Source organism: Carettochelys insculpta, chromosome 8 (assembly GCF_033958435.1).
Source record: "Carettochelys insculpta isolate YL-2023 chromosome 8, ASM3395843v1, whole genome shotgun sequence".
Lineage (NCBI taxonomy): Eukaryota > Metazoa > Chordata > Testudines > Carettochelyidae > Carettochelys > Carettochelys insculpta.
This window is the reverse complement of record NC_134144.1, coordinates 52587010-52614197: the sequence shown is the minus strand read 5'-3', so window position 1 is coordinate 52614197 and position 27188 is coordinate 52587010. Positions and strand designations below refer to the sequence as shown.

Here is a 27188-nt window from a genome sequence, read left to right as displayed (position 1 = left end):
ATACTCCAACCTCCCCGAGCAGTTACCCAGGCAGCACAGCTAAAAAGTTCTCTGACATGAAAAGAACAAAACCAGAAGGGACAGAGGTAGTTATTGTTATGCGCACTCCTCTTTTTCGCTTGGGCCCTCTTCTCCCCCACAAAACTTTTTTTGCATAAGCTGTTAGGGGAAAAGTAATAGTGGTGCTCTTTGAAAAGAAATCATCCCCCGCTTTTTTGCATCTCCTACCTCCTAGGTTGTGAGGTATGCCCAGTAGATTCTCAGCAAGGAACACCTGATGAATGGAGAGGTCAGCTACATGAATGCTTCAAAAGAATCACCCGAAATTAATAAATGTAATTATAGGAGTGTAAATGTATCCCTCATTTTGATTGCCCCCTGAACACTTATTTGAATTTTTTTCCAGAGAAGCTGAGTCGTCTGCACACAAAGAATGTAAATTATTTGCATTTGTAGTGTCAGGTCTTGGAGGTATCTTAACAGCATGTAAGAATTTTCCACTTAAATGTAAATTATTAACAAGTCAGAGTTTTCATTTGTTTCATCTCCTGATGTGCAATCTAAATAAATAAATGGTACATTTTACAGAGCTCACCGCCCACTTTCTCTGCTCTTTGAGAAACGTATTTTATACACACTGTCTCTGATTACATAGGGTGGGGGATCATTCATTTCTCCATCATTTATCTTTGTCTCTGTGCTTCTGAGACTTTTCGCTAAAATATATTTAAGTCCAGTCCTTCATCAAGTTTTGCTGTGTAATATTGCTAAGTCAACATCACAGTGGTTTATTCATAAAATATTCATATTTCAAAATGTTCCTTTCCAAGAGCCCCTCGTGGGGTTTACCTATGTTTACAAATATGTAAGCCTTGTTAATATGCCTTGTCTGGGGAATCATGAGCAGTGACCCTCCTTGAGGCAGATCTCTGATGAAGAAGTATATTATTTCAGCTGGGAGAACAGCAAAGCTCTGGGATGAGACTGATTGATTAAGACCAGATGGATGGCCACACATAGGTATGACAAAAATAGAAACACATTGCAAACATTCCAGACATTGTCCTCCTGTGGCCGGGGAGGTGGAAGGACCCTGTGCTACCTTATCTACCTCCTGATGGGCTCCAGAATTCAAGAATGTTAATGACTAACTCTTCTTCCCTTTCCTTACTGTTACACTTATTACAAGGAAGCTGAAGTTTACACCTCAGAAATGCATGCTAGATGCCCCTGATCTAAACATGACAGCTGGAGTGTCACTAGAAAACATTCAGGCTCATTCTCTATCAAATTAATTTGGTAGAAATTGGTCCCCATCAAATAAAAATACAAAGTTTTCTACAAATATGTGATACCACATCCTTTCCTTGAAATTTAACCTACAGAAACCACAGAAAGAAGCAAGTGCAGCATGAATAACCCCTGCTTTAAAGAAGTTCCCATTTTTATGTTTATTGGTCATAAATTGACCAATTTGCTGCATGTTGCTTGGGTTATTCGTCACAGAAAATAAAGGTAAGAGATTGAATGCTCACCTTCCTCAAATGTGTAGCCCTGTTGATAGATCAGGGAGAGCAGGATCTGACCTTGTAGCTCCTCAAATTCATTTGCGGTTAGATCTTAAATCTTACTGTAGTATTTACCTGACTTAATGCACCAAGAATCCCCCTCTTTAAATTCCACAGGCAACTGTGCTATGGTTTTACACTTTATGGTTATACACTTTAGGAAAGTGTATTTAAACACTCATATAAACTGAATCACAATAAAACTCAGGGCTCAATTCACCTCTCACACCAACGTAAATCAAGAGTAACTTACTACGTGGAAGTCAATGGAGGTTAAACAGGTGTGTGTTAGAGGAGAACCAGGCCCTGCAGCTCACTTTATTTTTTTCATTTGACAAAATCTGCTAGGACAATCAGTCCTCGTCATAATGCATGCTAATGTGTGGGGTTTCAAATGTATAACAATGCTCTTCAAAATGATAAAGTGATCTCCAAATGTATTCTTTGATTTTTTTTTTAATCCTACAGAGCTGTTGTACGTTGAATTCCAACTCAGTGCCTTTTTAAATGTATAGGAAAATCAGCGAAGAAACAAGATCCTCCAGCTTCTCTTTCTGCCTTAAAACCTATGTTCTGCCACAGTGTGAATTGTAGTTTATGCTCTCTTCACACAGGCCTGAAACGCTTACCCACTTGTTATAAATCTTCTCAAGTTTCACAGGCGAGTATCACTGGTCAGTTCCTGACTCATATTTCTAGAAGTTACACAAACCCAGACTCACATGCTTATATATGCACACACACACACTATGTTGGACTAAGGGCTCCTTCACTCATCGCTCAGCTTTAAGAAAAACCATTTCTTTTCATACATGCACATATGTAACGACGTATATAATGTACAGTGCTTCCATCCACTGGCAAAGAAGCTTATTAAGTGACTAAGCAAGTATGAAGAGATGGAAGTTATAATATACAAAGGAATGTTGAGCACATTTACAAATCAATTGCTAAGCATGGCAATGAGAAAAACAAATTTAAATGTAAAAGTAAATAAAAGCATAAATAAATGAATGAGGATTGCTTCAAATGATAATTATTATACAAAAATATTTGTCCATTTTACAAGCGGCAGACTGTTTTTCTTCATCTACAATTCAGGTGACCATGGTTTGAAAGCAATATTTTTAGTTGGTTTCATTCTACACTCCTCAACTCAATAATAAAAAATGGACTAATTTAAATAAGAATCATTATGTTCAGGAGGCGTCCTTTGGCTCAAAGACTTTTGTTCCATGTCCCATAAGCTCACTCCCCCATGACTACCATAAATCTAATATTGAGATCAAAATTTGCTATAGAATTGTCTTTAAGACAATAAAAATTCATAGGCTTTGTTTGAAAAAAGAAGAGCTATATTTTAAGTAATGTAAGAAATAAACTTGAGATAGAAACATCATTACTTTATTCCGTTACTCTCTTCTCTATTTTTGGTTCCCTATATGGGTTGAGATGAACATATGAAAATGCGTTGAATTTTATCCATTTCTGGACATAGCTGTCAAACACACAAGTGAGATATCAGCTAGGTCACAACTTATCTCTTCTTTACCACCTCAGAAGTAGGTTTAGAATAGTTCACACTCTTTTAGTTATTTGTGGGTAAGGTGCGTGCTACTGTTTTACTGGACAAAACTTGATAAAGAGAAAACTAATCAAACCATCAGAGACAGTTTGTTAACATCTGAGAAACAAATGCCTTTAAAAATCTCTAAATATTACTTTTTTCTCATTTGAAAAACAATAAGAGGAGAAGCTTTTAAACCTAGTTTGTTATGGGTACCTTGTGCAATAATACTGCAAGATTGGAAGATGCTGTCTTTTTCTAAGCAATTATTTTGTTTGCTGTTTACCTGCTTCCCTACAAATCTCACTCCCATAATTGCCCTATGAATATATGTCATGCATGGACTATTGATGTGCCTTTGTCAAAACAATGCAACTTTGTTTTACTTACAGTAATATCTTCCATAAAAGCTGTACCACAGACTGTTCATACCATCAAATAACACAATGCATAGTATAAATTACTAAAAGACCTGTTCAATGTGCAATCTATCCACCCAGTCTCGTACAGTGTGGGACATGGCTGCTATGGGCTCACTCATACCGTACTCTCACGTGAGAAATTTTAGGAGCCAAGCCTGCTCCTGCTCATTTTGAAGTCAATCAAAAACTTCTCTCTGATGTCTAGATGAAGCTGGATGAAGTCCTAATACTGCACTAGAGTGGTGCAATACTGAGCATTTTCATTTAGTGGCATTTGGCAGGAAAATGTTTCCTGTTTGGTGAAATCTTCCTTTTTCTGACATGTTAAGGAAATGGCTATTTTTCAATTAACATAACAACCCCTGAATGCATGAACAGTTTTAACGAAAGGACCTTATTGCTTGGAAAAGAAACATGTGCACTTTATTAATGTTATTCACAGAAATGGATCTGGTAACAAGCTTGCAATGAAATGTGACAAAACATAGGGCCAGATCCTTAATGGCATCAAAACTATAAGACACCTTTCCTTTCCTGCAACCTGTGTAAGAGCAGTTTGTCTGCTGCACGGCCCTCAAAGATCTAGTGCTCCAGTCAGCAATTGCTCCACTGGTTGCACCTGAACATACGCCCGTAACTGCAAGAGCCATCAACTTCCTATACCTGGAACTGCAAGGGCCATCAAATCTCCCTGAACAACAGGAATCCCCCAGTAGCCTTTCAGCTTCTCCAAACAGCCAGAAGGGTTGCTGAGGATTTGGTAGTTTTGGGTTTCATTATGAATATTTTACACTTTTTTCAGCAAGGCCAGCATGTTGTTCCCCAAGAGGTAATCCTGTCTTGATCTTGACCCTGTATTTTTTGCTCATTGTGTCTGTTTTATTATGCAACAAACAAATACATCTCTGCTGATAAATAATATCCACTTAAGCCCCAGTCCCACATTACTGTGAACGCTAAATTCACATCAGTGAGAGTTATGCATGTGAAAGGGCTGCAGGACTAGGCTACTGAAGCTGGTTTAAATTAGCTCAGAAAAGAAGAACATTGTTTCCTGCTATACAAATTATAAGAAGACCAAGAATAAAGGGCACCTCGCTTTCATCCAAGGGATTATACTGATGAGTGCAGCACCTGAAACAACTTTTCCTTGCCACCTACAGCCCTGAGACCAGAGGAGGAAGAAAGTTCTCATATGTAAATAAACTAGCTCAGGCCTTTCCCATGTCGATGATTTCTCTCCAATTTACTAAGTTGCTAGGCAGACATAAGTCTTAACCCAGGCAATACACATGTGAAAGCTCTATACTTTATTTTTTACTTGCCTGACTTCTTTATTAAATGCTCTCTAGCTCTAAATGAGTGTGTGTCAGAGGTTCAGTATTTCACAGATCTGTGGGTCAACTGCCTGATTTCTCACCACATCTAGATATTAAAAGTCCTTCTTATTACAGATACCAGAAAGAAAAATGAACAACCGAAGATAGCTTTCTAAACTACTATTCTCTGGGTGTATTTATTTTATGGCGAAGGCAATGAGGTATCCTCTTACATATTTCTGTTGTCTGCAGTAAAGACTCATTTTAATCATAACTCGACATACCAAACCTGCCTATTGTCCTATTGATAATTCTCCCACAGTGAATGTGAAGCCAATATCCTATTTTAAATATAACTTTAAATAATGGCATTACCTTACAAAATGCTAGCACTGTTCCAGATAAAATATACTGTAGTGAGGCTGAAAAGTGCATGCAAAGCAAGCTACATTATTAGAATGTTTAAATATTAATTATACCGCTGTGTAGTAAAGATGATCAACTATGAGTGTCAACTAATTTTCTAAAAGCTGCAATGTTGGATTTCATTTAAACTTCTATTGTTAAGCTAAAACTAAAAGCCCAGCAAGTTTAGTCTACTGGAGTATGTTTATTTTTATTGGTTTCTGCATAATTTTTTTAACATAAACCAACTTTAACCCCTTTACTGTAATCTGTGCCAGTGGAACTCCAATAGCACATCATAAAATTCCTATAATTCTTCAAAGCAATGTAGCTAGAAGAGAAAAAAAAACATGGGCACTTTATAACAAACGCCAACTACGAGGTCCAGCCAATTATATTTAACTCTTGCAAGCTGATTTTGCTCTCTCTCTGTCTCTCTCTCTTTCTCTTTCTCTGTATTTAGCTCTCCCTAAAACAGATATTTCTGCTGCAGACAGGCTTCAGCTGCAATGCTTAGTACAGAGCCAGTTCTATTGTGTGAAAAATACTGTTCAGGTGGTACCTTGCTCTGTTATGTGAGAGAGGCTAGGCAGACAGATGGGGAGGCAGATGTACAAGGCTACATAAAAGTAGAAAGACTTATACAGTCTTTTGTGGAAAACTGAAGTGACTGAGTTAAGGCAGCAGGAAAATGGGCACACATCTGGGAGGCAAAGAGTTAAGTTAAAAATGACTGTCATTTCTTTCCCTGCTAGAAGCTACTTCTGTCTTAGATTTTTAACCCAAGCCACAAGACTCAAGCCAGAGAATCACTTTGAGATTCTTAAGAGAAGACAAAGAAATAGTATGTGTTGAGATGCTTAAGCTTCATTCCGTCACTCATGGATGCTTTGCCAGGATTTCCCACCTGAGACAGATTGCGACGCATGTTCGAATCACTCATGCACAAGAAGCAATACACAAGTTCAGTGTAAAGCCACTTTAAAAGCTCATCGGGTGCATACTTTACTTGTACAAAATACCTTATTCATGATGGAGCAGTGAGGGCCTAGGTAATTACTTGAATCAAGGTGGCCTCAGAAGTGTTTAAATCTACAAGGACACTTAGAGCATGAATAATGCAAAATAATTTGCATCTAAATTTTTTAAGTGTTCTTTATTCAAAAACTAAAATGCAGTTCCGATTAAAGTTTGATGAGTGAAAGCTGAGCACTTCATACCCACTGTGAAACGTCTCCTATTTGTGGAAATTATTTTAGACAGTGGTAAAGGGACAAAAAAGATTAAAAAGAAAAGTTGGTGATTAAGCTGCACTACTTTTAAGCCATCCTTATTTCATGATGTTTGGTGACTAGGAAGTTAATTTCAGAACATGCTGATCTGATACACGTCCACGTTTCATCCCTTTAAAGTAACCACAATGAAAGCACAGATCTAGTCATTAGCCAGACAAAATAACTATTCTTTTGCAGTTGATGATAGTGCAAAGTAACTCTCGTCTCTGCAATTTGTACAATTTTTTTACTGCTTCACACACACACACACCACACATGCATACACTCTTCGGAAAAGTATTACATGCAAAAATACCCTAGCTGCCTATAGTTGCATGAGTTTGTAGGATATTTGCATTTCATGATTTGAGTATATTGCATAAAAATACCTCTTTCTTTTGAATTCACCATTGACAGCATAAAGTGCAATATAACTCATCAGTTCAGCACTGTATTATATATAAGGCATTTCAATTTTAAAATGTGTCGAGCAACCCCCATAAAAATTGTTAAACAGGAAGAAGTGAACAAGACATATTTTGTGCAATATGCTGTCTGAAAATTATGCCCTTCTTCGCCTGTGTTGGAGGTAGAGTACAACAGGGAGGGGGAAAAGAGAATGTCAGAAGTAACAGCTTTCACATTCATATGTCAAGGAGCATGTCATTAAATGTTCCTAGTTCATTGTTTTCTTTCCAACATTCTAACCTCCCCATCTCATTCTCATTAGAATGTACAACATTCTAAAGAAACAATCTAAAGGAGTTTAAAGTGAGACAATATTCACTGATTTATTCTCCCCATGCAGCAAGTACCTTATGTTTCTAACTTAGAAATCAAATGGCTTCAGATACCAAACAACTCATGTTTATAAAATAAGAACTTTAAGATTCAGAAAAGTAGACTTACGTCTAATTATCTTTACAAGTAAGTTATTAAAATTTCATGTAACGAAAGTCTGCTGAATTCTAACAGGCAAGGCAGGCAAAGTATTTGACAGACAGCTACATTTTAGGTGGGCAAAAGATTAGACAGACAGTTAAGCTTTAAATGTTGGCTAGCTACAAGTATCTAAACTTTAAAGGCCCCTTTCCAAAGGAAAATAATTTTCCTGATGCAGCCTGTATGAAGAATAAAGACTTGCAATTTATTACAGGCTCGAAAGCTGGCTGCCACTTTATTGGACTTTCAGATGAGTGTGCTCGCCACGCTTTCTGAGTGAGCGTATCTGCTACGTTTTCTTGGATTTTGAACAATGAGAACATTTTTTTAACTCATTGAACAAAGATTTCCCCAGCAACAGACCCCCTGCTCAGTAGGTCACCTATCTTTGCGACAGTTTTTCTTTTCCCACGCTAACCCTAGGGCTCATTTGCATAAGGTCTCTGTTGTGACAATTAGTTTCAGGTGAGCTGATTTCTATGAAGCTTGCCCAAGACGATACACAAGCTCTGGGCCTCCCTGATCCTGGCCCTAATTGCGACTGCCTGGCACCAGACACAATCACCCTCTTGATTCAGCAAATTGTCCTGCAAGTAGCTTGTTGTGACCCTGCATTGCACAAATCATATCATGTCAGCCCAGCATAGTAAACAATGAATAAAGCAAATTCAGAAAAAAGTTTCATAATAGTGCCTCTATCTTTTAGCTTTAGTGGACAGGATGGATAAAAATTAAAGCTATATTATATCTGTGTGCTGGAAAGGGTATTACTGCCCAGGCTAAAATCTTTATAGATGCATGCATGTATGTAATAAGCATTTCTTTTACAGTCATATTCCAAATGTCTGATATACCTTAGCCCCATTACCTGGGGAGAAATTCCCCAGGTTGAACAAGTGGCTGGTTGTAAAATATCTCTCAGCTTCAGTGTTGTGGAAGTAAGCAATACACTCTTTCATCATCTTGGAGAGTACAAGCTATGTCAGTATGCACATTAGCAGGGCTCCCAGTACTCTTGGCAAAGCTAAAGTCAGTGAAATCTCACCTCTGCACATAGCAACAAAAGTAAAGAAAAAACTTTTAGGGAGCCAGAAGAAGAGCAACAGCATGACTTGGAACCAAGAGCAGCTTTTCAGAACTGTACCAGGACTTCCAAGCTCTGTCCCCAGTATGTCCGAAATTGATAGACCCTTGCACACCTAGAGCTAAATCCTGCCCTCTTTATGTAGACAAAATTCCCACTGGCAACAAAAAGGCACGGAGAGTAAATGATAGTAATGGAATATCATTAATTTATGGCAAGAATCACCTTATTTATAACAGTGCTAAGTAGGGGGGCAATGCCACTCCTAGCGCTGAATAACTTGTTTTGGTCATTTGGAGTCCCAGCTTTCATGTTATTTAAACAGTGTTCAGTTCTTTCCTAGTAGAAGAGATTGTGCACTGACTTACACACTATATTGTCTCCACTGACTTCACTGAGTGTCAGCCAGTACAGAATTTGGCCCTACGTTTTGCTTTTTTAAATGATCTCTGTTGGATTTGCAAAATATTATTTACCAAAGAGACTACAGTTACTGCTTTGCAGTAATTAGAATATGGAGCATAAACTCAGATTTCAGCAGACATACTGGGCCACTGACTTCAGTGAAGCTGTACCAGGGCAGAATTTGGCACGCTGTATCCATTTGTAAAATGACTGGAATCAAATTAGATCTGGCTTTGGACCTTTTCTAGTTTTCTGGGGAAATGTGTATTAATATTTGTTTGTAAATCAGGCATTATTCACTCAAACAAACATATTAAAAATCTTCATGAAATTTATTTTAAAAATATTCATTGAACATGTGCAATAGCAGCTATCTCAGTTGTTGACACATTCAATTTTTGGTTGAGTGATATGCCTGCAAAAGAGCATCTGAAACCAGGACTTCCATTAATTTTGTAAGCAGATAACCTGATTATAAGCAACCTGGTCTTTTTCCAATATGGAAGAAGAAATAACAAAGTCGCCTCTGTGCTGAGACCATCACTATCACATTTTAGCCTAGTGAAATTTCTATTTTCCAGGACCAAGGCGTAAGTCTTTTCTCACGTGTACAACTGTGTTGACTTAAATGGCGTTACTCTTCACATCAGTGTGAGATCAGAATCAGACCCTCCCTATAGATTTGAGGATATGTTGGGTCTATCATGCATATGTTTAATATAAATGAAGGGAAGGGAACAGACCTCTTGAAATTGCAGCTGCAATTTTAACTATGGCATAATGAATACATGCACTCACACCAGAGAAAACACCTTGGAGGTCCTAAAGCCATACTTACAGCCTACAAGTCAGACAGTATTCACTTGCTGTTTGCTACCTCCATAGTGAGATAATAATTTAACATAGAAATGTGGACTAAAGACAATTCCCATGCTTTCCCTTCGTTTCTTTTCTGTCTGACCCACCACTCCTGCTCCCTCTGCCACCTCTCTAGTCCCCTTCTTGGTACTCCCACTTCCTCTGGCCAGTAAGTTTACTGCCTGATTCCTCTCCAGCCTTTCTCCTTTCTGCTTCCTTTTCCGTTTTCTCACTAATCTGGCACCATCTGTCTTCAGTGTGTCTTCTGCCTGCTCTCCGTGCAGGCCCTTCCTTGCCCACAAGCCTGCTGGGCACTCTCCCTGCTTCCTCCACAGCCTTCTCCTCAGTTGTTCCTCCCTCCCTAATTCCACTTGTTTCTTCTTGTCAGTTCCCTTCCCCTCTCTCTCCTTTGCTTCCTGTTTTCCCTGCAGACTCCATTTCCTGGGTGGTTCCATTCCCTAGTCTCCCAACTATCTCTGCAGTCTGTCACTTCTCTCTTTGATGACTCCAAACCCCACTTCATCCCTGGATTTGCTGTAGCTTCTCTCTCAGCAGTTTTTGCTTCCGGCAAGGCCTGCATGGTCCCTCCTGCCTCTGTAGTTACATTCCCATCAAAGATCTCTCTCCCAGTCAGAGAAATGCACTGTCCAATTGAATGAGATAGAATTGTCCCTTCTTCGCAGGTAATTTTTAAGGGAGGATGTGAGTGAGGAAATTTGATGTTGGAAGATGATAGAATATCATTGTAATATTTATTCCTTACAGCATGGAGCTACCCCCTTAGAATCTTCCCCATCTTGCTCGCTATCTTTCTAGCCACGAAAGGGCTGCAATCTTCCTAACATCTCTAAAATAAATAGATGTATTTCTAGCAATACAGGAAATGGCATTCTTCCCTCTGACACTCATGCTGAACCAATCAACCAGCATGGTGTTTGGAGGGTAATATGGTCACTGGAGCTGACCTAGATGGTGCTTGTCTCTCAAGGTCCCTTCCAGTTCTAATGTTCTATGAGCCTATGATGCTGTGAGTGCTGTCTTTTGGATAAACAATGAAATAAATGGTCTTTTGCATTATTAAAGACTCCAGAATATTTTTGTGATTATAAGGGCATTAACTCTGTTGTCTTAGGTAAACTCCAACTCAGAGATCTAGTTAGTTATCTAATTTTCACTAAAGATTCTGTTTGGATAAAATGTTAATATTCACTTCCTGTCTTTAACTGTTCCATAGCATTGTAGACTAGATCTGTCGTGTTTTGTCAGAGGTGGCTGCATTTCAAAAGTGGATAAAATGATCCCTGTCTAAATTAGAGATAGTTAATGTATCTATACTATGCATTTTGGTTTAGCAGAATATTTTGGATTACAATATGTGAATGATACTAAGTTATATCGTCCTTATTATATAGCATAGATGATGTTTGCCTAATTTATTTACAAAATATATGAGTTTCTTATTTTCCCCATGTGCCCACACTAACTTCTTTTTACCACCCCTTCTGATGCAAGCTCTGCTTTTACAGTCAGGATAAAGCAGACAGCTGTTAAACTTTGATCTCCATCATCTCTGCCTCTAATGGGATGCAAAACTTTAGGATTTTAAAATTAAATAAAGAGTTGATTCTGGCAAAAATGACCTTAAGGGACATTTCTGTGAAACTGCACTGGACACCAATATATATATTTGGCTTCATCATGAAATTGTCAAAGCATCATTTTCATGTTTTGCTGTACAGAATTTTTTTTCCCCACAGCTACTTCACAGTAGTGCCTGATTCTGTGTGCCTTACTCCCCTCATACCTATGTTGAAATCAGTGGGTGAACAAGAAATGCAGGACATGGTCATAGGTTAATGAAACAAGAGGAAAAAAAAAAAGAGGACAAAATGTGACAGAGGTTGGGAAATGTTTTTTAAAACTTTCCATAATGTATGCTTTCACGGTGACATTAACCCTCAATATAGGGATTAAATGAAATTTAAATAGTGCATAGGCTTGGTACTGGCCCTCAGCACAAAGCTGAATTTCACCCCCTTTGCTTATATACACTTTTTAAACTTAATTTGAACTATGATAGCTCTCTCACTTGTGTGCATCGATATATATTTAAATTTCAAACTATCTTGATCATAGTTTTGATTACAAACTTCACGTTTACCAAAAACAGCTATGGCAATGATCTTTAATATAATAATATATTTTCCTGAATGCCCTGGCTTTTTCATGCCAAAAACTGAAACAGAGACAATTCTTTGTATGTTGAAATGTGTAATTATCATGTATCCAAAAGGGAGGGTGTAATTTTCACATCTGATTATAAGGGAAGAGTGTAAGTGAAGCTGCCTCAGTAAACTTACGCTTGTTTACAGAGAGCAATACCTTTGATATTAAAAACTCTAAACATACAAAACGCTGGAAAAAATCAAGATTGTCATGCACCAAAACTAAACAAAAACCCTAAGCATTTTTCTTGGCAGGGCTACAGATGAAAAGTCAGTTCTTCTGAACTTGTACTGGCCTACTTACTTCAGATGTTTGTTAAGAAGACTTAAAAATTGTTTTTGCACAGTGTGTTGTACTTGTGTTGAAGGTTAAGAAGTTAAAGCTCCAGCTTTAATTTAAAAAGGGACTTCAAATACTTCTGCTGTTTATAACTCTAGTTGGTCAGTTTAAACGAGAGAAATGCTTTTCATATTTGACTTCATCTTCACAGAATTTACTTGTCCCAAATGTGACGGCATTTGCTTTCAAGATGTACATATTTTTATGTCTCACCTCCCGTTTCTTTCTTTCTTTCTTTCATACTGCTGATTTACCGTTGATAAGATGAGCTTCTGCTTATGTGAATATTTTTGGCCATGTAGGAAGAGATTATATCAAGAAAAGACAGCACAGTTACAGTGGATATCACTTACCAGGGAGATTAAAGATAGTCAGAAAGATCACACAACAGGTAAGGTGGGGGAGGGATGAAAAACAACTGCCCCAAAGCTGAAAAAGATATCAGAAATCATTTAAAATTATATAAAAGTATGATAGCTGAGGAGTCATTGTAGTATAGTTAGAAAGCATCAGAAACTGTCTCTTGAAGACACTGAATGCTAAAGCATGATAAAGCTCCAACTTTTGCTAGCCAAGAAAGATCAACAAAAACAGAGAAAGAGAAAGACCTGAAAATGGTGTTTAGCATAAGGAAAATGCAGCATTTACTTTGAATATAAAAAAACCCAGATATTAAAATCTTCAGTAGTGATATACACAGATATTGAATTTGAACTTAATTAATATAATGCAGATTTTAAAGTATATGCTACTAGCGTCAACCTTTATTTACTGTATGCTTGCTCAGAAATCCTTTTTATAGTAAAACTTAAAAGAAGAGGCAGGTATGGTGAAAAATAAAAATGTGACAGAGTGGCCTCAGTGACTACAGTTAAGGGTATATTTAATGAAATAAAAAAATGTTTTCTTCTTTTTCTGTGGAAAGATTCAGATGCTAGCATTACTGAAAGCAATTTAATACTAGGTGGGGCTTAACATTAATCTTTTATTGGGCAGCACTGAGAATAATAACAGGGTGTTATAGTATAGCAAAAATAACTCTCCACTTCTGTACAGAAACACCTCCTAAGTACATGTGTTTGTATGTAAAATACATATGTAGGCTCCATTCTGTGACTCAAAATTCCTCATAACAGCAGACAAAATAAGCAAGTAGTCCTTACTCGTGAATTATCCCAATGGTCCTAATATTGCTTCCTTTACTCTTGTTGGATAGTGCATTACTCCTTAAGTAGTCCTAACATGAAGTAAGATGTCACTCTGTTAGGAGTGGGACACTCTGACCCCATAAGACTACTCATTTGAATGGTGTTTATAGATCAGACTACAGGTGGCAGAACTAGGCAAACTTTCTCTGCAGTATCATGTAATTCACTGGCATAAATGGCACATAACTGGGAAGAATATGATCTGTTAGTATCCAGGTTGTATACGTGTGCCAAAAAGAAGGTACAGTTGCCACGTAGTATTAGTGTCCTTAACAACAACAAACTAATGTCTGAGGAAGACCAATCAATGTTTTGCACATGCCACATTTTTCATTGAGTTGTTAAGAGTGCATTTGCTTATATTTTGCACTATTGTAATTTAACCATATTGATCAAACTGAACACTCAATAAGACCTTAGGCATCTTATAGGCTTATTAAAATTAGTCAAGTTGAAGCAAATGAGCTGAAAAAGTAATAGAAATTGTTCAAAAGTTTAAATGCAGTGGAACTCACTTAAATAAATACCTGTTAATGAAACAAATCTGTTAAATGCATACATTTTCTTGTAACTAAACCTGAACAGGTGATAATACACAGGAGGCCCTTAAAATGAATACCTCTTAAATTAATAAACTAGTTTAAAAGATGAAAATTTGTTGTGATTCAAAACAAATGTGCATGTTTGCTGGATCAAATAAACTAGGGAAATCTACCACCAAGAAACACAAAAACAAAACAACAAAAACAAGCAGTCCTGTAGCACCTTAAAAAATTAACACTTTTATTTATTAGATAATGAGCTCTCATAGGTAGAACCCACTTCATTAGATTCCTCTTTGTTGTCTCAGTGTGTTGTTCTTTGGAGTTAGGCAATGGCACAACGTATAAAATTTGCCTCCATAACCAACACATAAATATTATTATGGTTCTTTTGATAATTCTCTCATTTGATTTTATCTTAATAAAAGTGCATATCAGTTGAGCTGTGTCCCTGGTAGCTCTTGAACCCTAGGAAGGAAAATGTAAAACTTTTTAACCAACTTGGATGCTTGTATGTAATGGCTAAAATGACAGATTGATTACTCTTAACAAATAATGTATTTTCTTCTTTGGAAAGTTGTATCATTTTTTAGCTGGGCTAAGAGGCATAATTAAAGCACTAACTCTGGGGACTGATTTCAATGGTGATATGCAGCATCGCTCCCTTTGGCACATTTATGTAGCTCAAAATGCTGCTTTTGAAAACAACACTTTTTTTTTTAACAAAAATATGATTTTAGACAACATCTTTAGCTGATTAATCCTCTCTTCTCTCCAAAGGGTTGACCTGTGATAGTGTGTTAATTTACTAAAAGAAAAGAAAAAAGAAAAAGCACCACACAGCAAAGTCCTTGAAATGAGCTGAGCCAAAACTGAGGTATACAGTCTTTAGAGATTTCCTACACTCTTCATCAGGGGCTTTATACTCATTTTTTCCCTCTAGTCTAGTAAAAGATATAAGCTCTTTTCCCTAAGCAAAATCCCTATCATGAATCAGGTCCTGTACTTGCAACTAGTGTGATATTGCTGGCCAGGTTTCACACCACTAAAATTCTAATCTATACTTTGTCTTTTAGAATTAAGAAGAAAATGCATATCAGCAGAATCTCCTCTCTACTTTATTTCATTTATAAATTACGAGAATGATGCTATTATATATTATTAATTTCTGCTGTTCTCTAACTCGGCTGCAGCAGTGAGCTGCGGATGTTGGAACGGTGTAATTATGTTCTAGTAGGGCAGCCATCCGTTTCCTTTCAAAAATTTACAGGATTCTTAATCACGCTGCTCATTTGGGTGCGCAGTAGCGAGGATGGCGAAACACAAACAGGGCACGTTCGTTTACATAGGAACACCTGCTTAGCATGATAGCAGATGTCAGTCAGCAAGCAGAACACAAAAGAAAAATATCAACAACAGCAAACTAGAACCATTTTCAATTCAGTGTCATGAAATCTCTTTTGCAGGAATAAAAATTATGGGGCGTTCATTTACAAATTGAAGAAGCGGCAGAGTAACAATTTGGGAACTCTTGTTTGACGCTCCCCAGGGAGTGGGGCAAAAAATCTAGATAAACTCCTGACTGGGTTATATAATATTTAACATTGTAAAGCCATTGTTGTTCAAGATGATATTTCTTTCAAGCCTGAGAGAGAAAAAGAATGAAACATCTTGCAGATATCATCATAAATACTTGGTATTTTTTAGTGTATGGTAAAGTTACTATAGTAGTACAAAACACAGCATTGTTACTTTATAGTTAAGAGTTTGTCAGCATTTCCATTACAACCCCTTATTTTCAGGACTTTAGGCTAGCCATATTTTTTTTTTCTGGAATGAATCTTGGCTTCATTTGCTCAGGCTGGAAGTGAATTTTTTTACATATTTTATTAAATAAAATGAGGTGCCTGCTTGTGCAAAATGGGAAGTTCATGGTTTACAGATGCTCTCTCCTAATAGTTTCAGATAGGCTTTCTCCTTAAATAAAAATGTTCATGCAGATAATCTGCAAGACGCACCCTTGTATTGGGGTATTAAGAAGCTCCCCCAATGACATATGCAGTAACTACTTTTCATAAGGATTTTGGTATTCAAAGCAAGTTAGCTTGCGTGGGTCCATGCATTAAAGGCTCCCTAAGTATGCATTGACTTGATACCCAGTAATGGCTTCTAAGGAGCCATTATGTAGTACCATGTCAATGATCCATGCATTGAGGACTCCCTAAGTACGCATTGACACGATAGACCGTAACGACTCTGAAGAAGCCGTTACGGTCTATCATGCCAATGATCTGCGGATATTGGCAGTGCCTCCTGCACTTCTGTAGAGATTGCAAAAGTCTCTGAAGAAGCTGTTATGATCTCAGTGGAAGAACCATCAATCAGGTCAATGACAGGTTTTGTTTTTCTATTTTCCCCTTTATCTTTCCAGAGCTTTGTTTTTCTTTGAAAACCGGACTAAAAGAGCTGCCAGAATGTTAAAGCTGTGTAGTGCAGTACTTTAGATTTTTCACTGGCATACATAAGATCAGAAGCGTGTCCCTGGTTTGTAGTCCCTGACTCTGCTGCTGACTTGTTGCTTGGCCTTGGCCAAGTTACTTAACCTCATTGTAGCTATGATTTCTCATCTGGGTCTAATAACATTCCCATCACAAAATAGTGCTGGGTCAGAGATCGGACTGCTGTTGCTTTGGTGGTAAAAATTACTAGCATAGGAAATACAAAGTTAAAGTTTTTCTCATCTTTGAGTCACAGGATATTGAGTCAGGCAAGTAAGTTAGCATGTGATACATCTCACTAACAGAGACACAACCTGTGCATGGAAGGGAAGCTTTATATTTGAATTTCATGCTCTTCTGTAAGTTTCAGACTAGTCTATTTATGTCTATTTTTGGTGTGCATTTCATGATCTGTGTACTTGACAAAACATCTTCTTCGTTTCTTCTACTGCCATAAACTTCTGTGTAAACATTCTGAATCTCTTTTCCCCTGTGCTTCTCAGCTGACGAAGACTTGAGGAGATGGGCTGGAACTTTTTTGGAGAAGAAATACAAAGTTCCAAAATGAAGTTTTACTTCATGCCTACTGTATGGTCATGAAAATGTGACTAACCAGCTTGTCATGTCGGCATGTGCTCTTCCATACTTTTCTTAGGTAACCTAGACATTTTTATTTTCCAAAGTAATGCAGATTTCCATGTTCTTTGAAAGAGACATGGCTATAGCACAATACCTTTATATATGAATGGTGCTCTACCTGGTTTATATATTATACCCTCATATTGTGAACCTACTTATGATGTGTTGAAATATGGACAAGTGATATATTTACCTTGTTCTAATAACCAACGGATTTACACAGTTAAGAACTGCAGTGTGTTCTGAACATCAAAGCAACCTTATCATACTTTTCTGAAGCCAAAGTAAGATCTTGTCAAAAGTCCAGTCAAGCTTCAGCCCTGGGAGAAAAAGTGGAAATCTGAGAGAACAGAGTGCAGGAGAAAGCTAGGTGAGTGTCCAGACTTGTCAAAGGATGAGTCCACATCTGGACTATTGTGTCCAATTCTGCCCACATGCCCATTACAAAAAGGATGTGGATGCATTGGCGAGTCCAGTGCAGGGCAATAAAATTAATTAGGGGGCTGGAGCATTTGACTTATGATGAGAGACTGAGGGATTTGGGTTTATTTCGCCTGCAGAAGGGTGGGGGGATTTGATAGCAAGCTTCAGCTTCATGAAGGAGGATTACGAAGAGGATGGAGAGGATGCTTTCAGTCATGACAGATGACAGAATGAGAAGCAATGATCTCAAGTTGCAATGGGAGAGGTCTAAGTTGGCTAACAGGAAAAACTGTTTCACCAGGAGAGTGGTGAAGCACTGGAATAGGTTACCTAAGGAGATGGTGGAATCTCCATCTGTAGAGGTTTTTAAGTCCCAGCTTGACAATGCCCTGGCTGGGATATTTTAGTTGCTGTTGGACCTGCTTTGAGCAAGGGGTTGGACCTGATGACCTCCTGAGGTCTCTTCCAACCCTATGATTCTATGTTTCTATGAAAGGATTGGCAGAAAAACAGAATAAGGGAAGGAAGAGAAGTGTATTAGGAAGAAGAAAGCAGTAACTGAATCAGCTGGAGAAAATTAGAGTGCCTATGGGTGCAACTGGACTGAACCTAGAGAATATTTCAATGAGACAAAAGCAAAAGGAAAGTACTCAGGAAACTCAGAAAGTGCAGGTTAGGGCCAAAGAGGGCCCACTTCTGCTGGCTACTTCATAGTAGTGCCTAACTTTGAAGTTAGGCACTACTTCGAAGTTGCCAGCAAAGAGTCTACACACATATTCCCTTAAAGTTAACTTCGAAGGGAGCCCAACTGTGAAGTCCTTACTCCATTTCTGGGAATGGGAATGAAGTAGGGTGTGTGTAGATGCTCAACTTTGGAGTTGCTTACTTCAAAGTTGTACTTCAACGTAAGCAACTTTGAAGTTATTTTTGTTGTGTAGACACAGCCATAATGAAGTCTGGAGGTCAAAAACACAGTCTGCTAATTCTAATACGTGACCTGAACCAAATGGCCTCTTGTTACTAATGGAATTTTCATCGTACATAGAAAACTTTTTGCTCGTTGGGTTGAAAATGAAACCTCCAGTGGGTAATAATGCTGATCAGAATGCATCATCAGGGTCCATAGTCCAATGTGGGTTTCTATTCAACCTGCAAGGATTACTCCTCCATCATAAAACCCTCACCCCACTCAGCATACATACCTACATTTTACACTGAATTTATATGTAATATTTCTGTCTTAAAATGAAAATTACCAAAGAAAGTGAAATCCCTGGGAGTGAAAAGGCATTGCAACAACAACAAAGATGCTATTTTGCACTGACCCAGGCCACATTTAATGAGAAATTAATATGAATTTTCAAGTCCTGCAGCTGACTTACTGCATCATCAGCATGTGATGAAATCTTGGCTTGAATTACAGGTATGCATTCTAATGCCTCTATAATATTTTCAGTGTTTTGGATTTGAGTGGTCATTGTTCTTCTGTGTACATAAGTACTAATGAGATCTGTATATAATATAAATGAAGGTTTAGACATTTTAATCAGCTATGTCTGTAAGAGGAAAACCAACACAATGTAATGTTTTGTGTCTTTTTTGTCAATCTACGCCAGTCCTTGAAAAGGTACAAATCTCTGAGCAAAGTACATTTTATAAAATTCTAAGCCTTTCAAGAAAGGTACACAATGTAGGAATACGCAGCTGCAATTTAAAAAAGGCTACTGTTCCTTTAATGCCCAGCTGGTCCTGAGATGTAATAAAATTGACATATTGATTCTTTAGAATTTACAAATGCCTGTTTCATAAACTCCATCTCCAAAGCCTAGGCATCTTTAGAGCACTGTCATTTTTTTTCTCCAAATGGATCAATTATGTGCCCACGTAATCCTGTTACCTGTGAAATCCATGCATACTTCTCCCATTTGCTGCAGTTCCCAGGCGGACAAACTTGCATTATGTACGCATAAACAAACAGAGCATTTTCCTGATATTAGGGATTGTTTTCAAAGTGAAAGGCAATCTCCTGGGTCCTTTACTCAAGAAACATATATAGTATGCCTGTTCCTTCAAGTAACCTCACTGCACTATATGTATAATTATTACGCAACACAGCAAGTCATTAAAAAAAACTTGAGTCCTGCTAACTTAAATGGTCCAACTGTAACAAGGAATTGCTACTTGTATAGTTAGCTCTCACTTTTCTGTTGAATAAAACTTTTCCAATTCTCTACCAATTCCAGTTCTCTACTTTGGTTTGATGATTATCTCTGTGTTTACTAGGAAGTGATTGTCACTACAAATGTTTTTGCATGACTTGAATTTTTGAAAGTGACCAGCGCTGCAAATTTTGCTGTGTATCTTTTTATCTATAGAGCAAAGGCTTTGGTATTTTCTTCACAATAAATGTCTTTTCATCATCTACATGCACACACAACTGGTATACATACCACTTATGTGCACACACACTAAAATTCCCTTATTCCTATTAGATACTATATACATATGTGGTACATATGCAGTACATATATATATATATATATATATATATATATATATACACACACACACACGCACAACACACATACATAATCATCACACATAAACAGAAAAACAGATAATAAATGTTTTCCTCCTTATATGAATTCTTTATAAAGTACTGTGAATATACATAGATATGAATTCTTGTTTCCTTCTTTCAGGCTGTGCTGTATCTGATTTTCTACACTTCACTGGGCATCCCACAGTTCAGTTATACTATACTTGCACTGTACAATTTATCTCTAAAAGGTTCCAAGAATTATGAAACATCTTGTCTGCTGCATTATCTGTTCACCAGAGTGCCTCAAAAGTGAGGTGCACACACATACATACAGAGAATGGGACAGAAAAAAATAAACAAACAAAAAAACCCATTTTATGCTCAGAGCCCTGTACAAGCATCCCAGTGCAACACTACCTTTGTTCGGGAGTGGGTTTAAAGATAAATGGCTGCATGTTAACCAGATTTGACATGCTGTACAAAAGCAGCCACCTTTGGTCCCATGACACAGCCAAATAGAAAACACAACAAGCAATCCTGGCAAAGATGTCCAACATGAATAAAAGCACAACAATTTGTCACATAGTCATTATGAAATGTTTGAGGCTTTGGGGCTTGTCATAGGACAGCAAAGATAAGACATTGTGCAGAATAGTGAATTCTGAGGATTCTGGGGAGGTAGAAGAGAGAAACTTCAAAAAAGCTCTGGTAGTTGGAAAGGGATATTTTCGTTTGGTTCTCCTGAAGGACCAAGATGCTGTAATGAATTAAATGAAGAAGCTTGGCTGTTTTAATAAACGATTGAAATCTGACATGTAATGTAGACACATTTCAGTTTACTTTAGAGTTCAGGACTATACAAGGCTTCTTGTCTTGCACCAGATCGTTATAACACTAAAAGTTTCATAGCTTAGTTTGCAAAGTACTAGACATCATTTATCTTGGGCTTAATCTTGCTCATATTTCTTATGTTACTAGTCCTTACGCATGGAAGTGGGCCAACAAAATTCAAGGGTACAATTATGGCTAAGGAGTTATGTGTATATAAACTGAGCAAGATCTTTTTCCTTGTCTTCTTTTGTGTTTTGGTGAAACGGAAAAGAAAGCCAAAATGAAAAACTTTTGCTCAGTTTGAGCAAATTTCTACACTGAGTCTGACCAAATATTTTCACTGATATGAATGGGCATCAGATCAACCTTTTATGACCCAAATCTGGATCCCAAGAAAGTCTGTGATAAAACTCCCATTTTCTTCACTGGGACCAGGATTTGGACATACCTGTATTCCTTTAGGTTTCAACTTATGTGTACTGCTTCTAAACGAGATTCCAATGCTTCTGTGCGGCTGCTTTCTAAATTTTACATAACAGAAGTCACAATTTAAGATACCTTCCATGTCAACAACATCATTGCTTCAGTGATTATTGCTAGCTTCTGCCTATACAATGGCAGAAATATTACTTATTTAAAAGCTAAATTAGAACAATCAGACATAAAACAAATTGTAAGAGTCTGATTATTTGATACATGTATTCATAATTTTCTTAGTCAATTTCCTTTGCATCCGATTAGTTTATCATGAAACCATAATAATAAATTATATTTCCATAGCTACTAAGGATCCAAGAGTGTTCTGTAGATACTAAACCCTACAAAAGCCACTTGAAGGAGATAAGGATTATGTCCCCATGATGTTGTATCAATAAGGTGCCAGAAAACAAGCACAGAGAGGTTAACTGACATGCCTTACAGCACATATGGCTCTTGATCTGATCTTGCCTTCTACTGCTATACAACGGCATACTGCCACTGACTAGTAAAGGGGAGATATGACCCAAGTCCAAAGAATCTCCAGCAAAACCAAGACTAGCATCTAGGTCTCCTTACTGACAATTCCGTGCTTTAATCAGAACATTTTCCCAGGAATAAACTATATTTTTAAATAAATCAATATTTTCTGAGCTGTGCCTGTCCATTCACAGGACTAATGATCTTGTGGAGGCACAGGCCTAACACATGAAATAGGCAGCAAAATACGCTCTAAAATTGACAGGTTCATAGGCCTTACCCAAAGGAAAAACAAGTTTCTTTGAGAAAAGTTAGCTGTTACTTTGGAGATAAACTTTAAAAAAAAAAAAAAAAGAAAAAAAAAGAAAAAAAAAGATTTGCAATATTTATGTAGTTACACAAGTGACAAAGTCCTTATAGGTGTAAACTAATTAAATTAAGTCCTTATAGGTGTAGACTAATTAAAGTTGTAATGCTTGGAAGCCATCTCACAGATTCACTGAGGTATCATTGCTATCTCATTACCAACACCTGTATTTCCCTGTTTGGAAAGAAGACTAACTCTACATACACATTGTTCAAATGGCCAGCATTAACAAAAGCAGAAGTTATTTTAAATATGAATGTGGATAACTATAAGTGACAGTTTGTTTTGAAGTCCAACATTACTGCAGTGACTGGTCAAATCATTTAGTGCTGCATATTGTTGTATTCTAGCCTGCTGTACATTTCTTGGAATTCATGTATTTGTTTATTTATTTATTTGGACACTAAAGGTAACATATTGGTTGTTGTGAAGTTTGTGCCTCATGTCTGTGTTCAGAACAATGTATTTAATTTAGAAAATAGCATTTTTGGCTTACTCATTCAAAGTTTATGAAAAAGCACAGAACATCTAAGAAAAAATCTATATCTATCTTATCTGTCTATCCTATTGAACAGTTCTTTTACAGTTCTGGGATGAAATATTCACTAAATGTTTACAAGAAGAGTTTTTAAAGAACATATCAGTTCTGTTGAGACTTTCTAATGCATTGCATCAATTGTAATCAAGAAACCATGACTGCAATGTCAGATTAACACTTATTTTATTTTGTAGTATCTATACTATAGAATTAAAACTCAATACAGATTGCTATTGCCTTTTTGGGGAAGTGTATTTTAAATACATAATCTATTTGAAGAGAGTCAGGCTCCCTAAGGACTTCAATCAACATTTTGGCCTTAGTGAAGAATCTTAGCAAGGCATTTTGTTTAGTTAAATTCTAACGGATGCCACGACATGTGAAGTAGGATTGCTTTTAGATAGTACTAAACTGATATATTGTTACAGTTACAGCTATGTAAGCATTTGTTCAGGATTTGCTATGAACAGGAGAAAAAGATACGGAATGTACGGATTGATTTTCAAATTACCTCAATATTTTGAAAACATTTTCACCTGCATGCTGAGAATGCTAAGAATGGGAAGGAAGGCAATTGTGCATTTGCACAGCCTCCACTGCATTCATTTATAAATTACCTCATCACTGACTGAAATTAACACTGATTCTTACAGGCAATTTCTCAATTTCCAATGCTAATTACATTTTTTTTACTTTTAAATTCTGTACCACCTGTTTTGGGCAAGACATCTTAGGCAGCGCGACCGCATTTAATCACAATTTTAATTAACCGCCCTGTAGATGTGAAAAAGAAGCAATTATAATGTAGATGAATGATGATTTTTCTGCATTAAATTGTTTTGTTTCCCCGGTATGTTGATTGTAACACAGCACACAAATATAGTAACTGTACAATTTTTTCTATTGTAATTTAGTAATTGTTTTTGGAAAACCAGTTTGGGAATGAGTGACTTCATCTGTTTACAAATTGATTGATACTGTTAACTCACTGATTGCTGCAGCATACATTTTGTATCGCACTGTCTAATGTAAAATATATTTAGGCATGCACAGACTTCACAGCACCATTTTGGAATCTGAAAATCAACTGTAACCAAAGTATGTTTTCCTGAACATGCTAATATCAGTTGGGGCTGATGATATGATAATCAGAAAACAATGGTTCTTCCGATTCCATCACTGGTAGAACCCCTTGGACTTAATCTGATAGTCTAATATACTAAATTCTTTCAGCAGTGCTGTAGAAGGCCTTGGAGCTGGGGGCTGGCAATTCAAAAACTTGTACAACTCAGATCAGAATCACAAGAAGCACAGAAGTAATGTAAAGAAACAATAATGGAAAAAACAGATCTGTCACTTAAAAATTAAGGAACTGTTACTGGAACAATGTACTAGTGTGCTGTTGTACTGGCTATCTCCAGTTACACAAAACAGTCCAATGACATCTCATTAGATGCCTAGTTTGCAGATCCAAATCTTTAACAATAGATAGATAGATAGATAGATAGATATTTAAAGATCTTATTTGTGTGAGGCAAAGTCTTATTTATTTTTTTTGTCGTCAAGGAAGGACATAACACCAGAGAAGAAGAGACACAGGTGCCCAATGCTAACTATACTTGAGTACTTGCAATTGAAGACTGAATAAGTATTGTGCTGTGGATAGATTCAGAGTACTTCCCTAGAGGGAACAGCCTACCCTGCAAGGTGACTTCTGTTGAGCAACAGGGATTCTTATGTAAAAAGCACTCTCTTCACTCAGAACAGGTGGGATTTTAAGGCTCCAGGACGGAAGGTTCAGTCCCATAGTACACCTAGATGGTTAGCTGTCCTAAACAATCTTGCAGTGGGGCTAAAAGAGTGTGTGACCCATTTGCACCAGTGGTCTCCTCTATGTTTACTTTCTTTTCCAGTCCTCATGAGAGAAGGTCCTTAGCCACAAAAGTTTGTAAAGCAGTGAAAAGTAATTTGGCCTATGCGATATCCTGTCACAGTCAGGTTTATGTTGTAATCAACAGCAGATGTAGAACAGGAAAAGGTACAAACAGAGAAGACAATGCCCATATTCAGTGCCTTTTTCGTAAAAAAAAGAAGTGCAGGTACTCAGCCAGTTCTTCGACCCCTCCACACAGCCAATCCCATGGCTGGGGCTGCTGAGGTGCCAGTACAGAGTACCGGCAAGTACCAGCACAAAAAAAAGTACTGCCAATATTAGGCCCAGTCCTGTTTCTTGGAAGTCAATGAGAATTTTGCTAGTAACGTCAATGGGACCATGATAGGGACCATTGCTAGGGGCCCTACATCTTCTGTCTATTTTATAAATATTTGCTAATCAAGTATTAAGAAAGAGCATAAAACCTGCACCCAGGCTCATTTGGAAAGTTTAGTAAGACTCTATTTTCCCTGTACATAAGAGGGCCTATTATCTCACTGTGCAGGAGATTTACATGCATAACTCCCATTAACTCTTATGGGACTCAAGCACGTAAATCTCTCTTGCATCTTGAGAAGAAAAGACTACATAAGGTCTAATCTATACTGCTAGTAGCTTTAAGTCCCTCTCATTTATGAAGCTATACAAAAATTAACCATTAAAGCTTATTCTGTGCAAGCTGTCCCCATACATATATCATCCAGCCTGCTGTTTGAAGGACTTGATGCAAGTGCATACTGAGAAAAGGTACCACGGAAAGCAAGCCCATTCATTTCAGTTAGTAAAACTGTCATAGTTGAAAGGAAGCAGACTAAGGGCAGGTAGAAAAATTGTACAGGTTTTGCCCAGCAGATTCAATTTCAGATTTAGGCTCTAGACAGACTGAACTGTTTGGAAAAGAAATACTTTCATTTTGTTAAGCATTCCCTTCCCCTCCTCCCCTTCTCTTACTTACAATCCTCAAGTAAAGCACCACGTATGAGGAAGGAATAGGACAAAGTATCCCTGGAATCTTTACATAATCAAACTAAGGTGCTCTACCTACAATAATAATAATAATAATAATAAAACCAAATTCCTTTTATTTCATAAACTTGTTGAGCTAAAATATTCATTAGAAATTTTGCAAAACAACAGCTGTGTTCCTGCTGGGACCTGATGTCTCGCCACAAACCTTTCTATAAGCACTCTGTTTTTGATATGAAACAAAGAGGAAAATACCTGATCCCAAGACTCTGTTAATCGCAGCTCCCTGTATCTTCACACCCTGACCTACTGAACATTCCTTCCAGCAAAGCACTGCTTCCCATGACTACCTCCTCCGGCAAACTCACTAACTAATCTCTTAGCAAACACTTGCAGCCAAACCTGAACAGAGTTTAAAAACAAGAAAAAAAATTTTTTAGAGATAAAGCCTGAGGTATCTCCATCTGGAGACCATCAGAATCTAAATTTAGGACCAGCTACTCAAGTTTTCTGGCGAGATGTAAAGTTGTGCCCATCCAATAAACATGTTTTGTAAAAATCCAGAACCTGTTTTCTTTCCACTAACCTGCCAATAATCATGTCACTGTGCTCATAGGTATTTGCAAAGTGTTCCTTTTATCACAGCAGCACCGCCGGGATGATATGTAAGGTGACCATCCATCCCATTTTAGGCAGGACATCCCTGTATTTTGGGTGCCAGGAAGGTGCCCAGTTTATTTTAACAAAGGGGCTAATCGCCCTGTATTCAGGCCCCCTGCTCAGGCACAGCTGTTGGCTGGAAAGCACGTACTCACATGCTCTCTTGCCAAGGGGGAGAGGAAGTCAGCAGGCGGCCCTGACCTTGGGGCGCAGCTGCTGCCTGGTTCCCAGCTCCCCCGCCAGGGTGGCAGCCCTATTCCTGGTGCTCCAAGACATGGGGCAGCCATGGAGTTCCCCTGCAGGGGCTGGAGCACTGTTCCTGGTGACCCAAGGCATGGGGCAGCCATGGAGGTACCCTGCAGGGGCAATAGCCCTGTTCCTGGTGTCCCGAAGTGGGAGCAGGGAGTCCCCCATAGGAGCATGGGGCAGCCAGGGAGTTATGCCCCCACAGGGAGTCCCATATTTAGCCTTGAGAAATATGGTCACCCTGATGATATGTCATTTGGAAAGTCCAGCCCAGCTGGCCCTGTCTGCACAGAGGGTAACCTTTCTTTGGAAGCTTATAAGAAATCCCACTATTGAAATAAATAACAACTCTCAAGAAATGATCAAAGAAAAAATAAATCTTTGACCTTAATAAGACTTTTTAAAAACTGTAATCACATTTTTAACTGG

At 37.7% G+C, this 27188-nt stretch overlaps 1 protein-coding gene across 10 annotated transcripts in view; it reads right to left on the bottom strand.

Moving 5' to 3' along the window:
• ZEB2 (zinc finger E-box binding homeobox 2) overlaps positions 1-27188 on the bottom strand; it is a 137853-nt gene that overhangs the window by 93030 nt on the left and 17635 nt on the right. For 6 of the 10 annotated variants that reach the window (XM_075000580.1, XM_075000578.1, XM_075000579.1 and 3 more), the window contains one exon: positions 12763-12838. The exons of the other annotated variants lie outside the window; for them this stretch is intronic. In XM_075000580.1, the coding sequence (XP_074856681.1) occupies positions 12763-12838 (76 nt within the window). The remainder of the gene's footprint in view (positions 1-12762; positions 12839-27188) is intronic. 10 annotated transcript variants of the gene reach the window in all.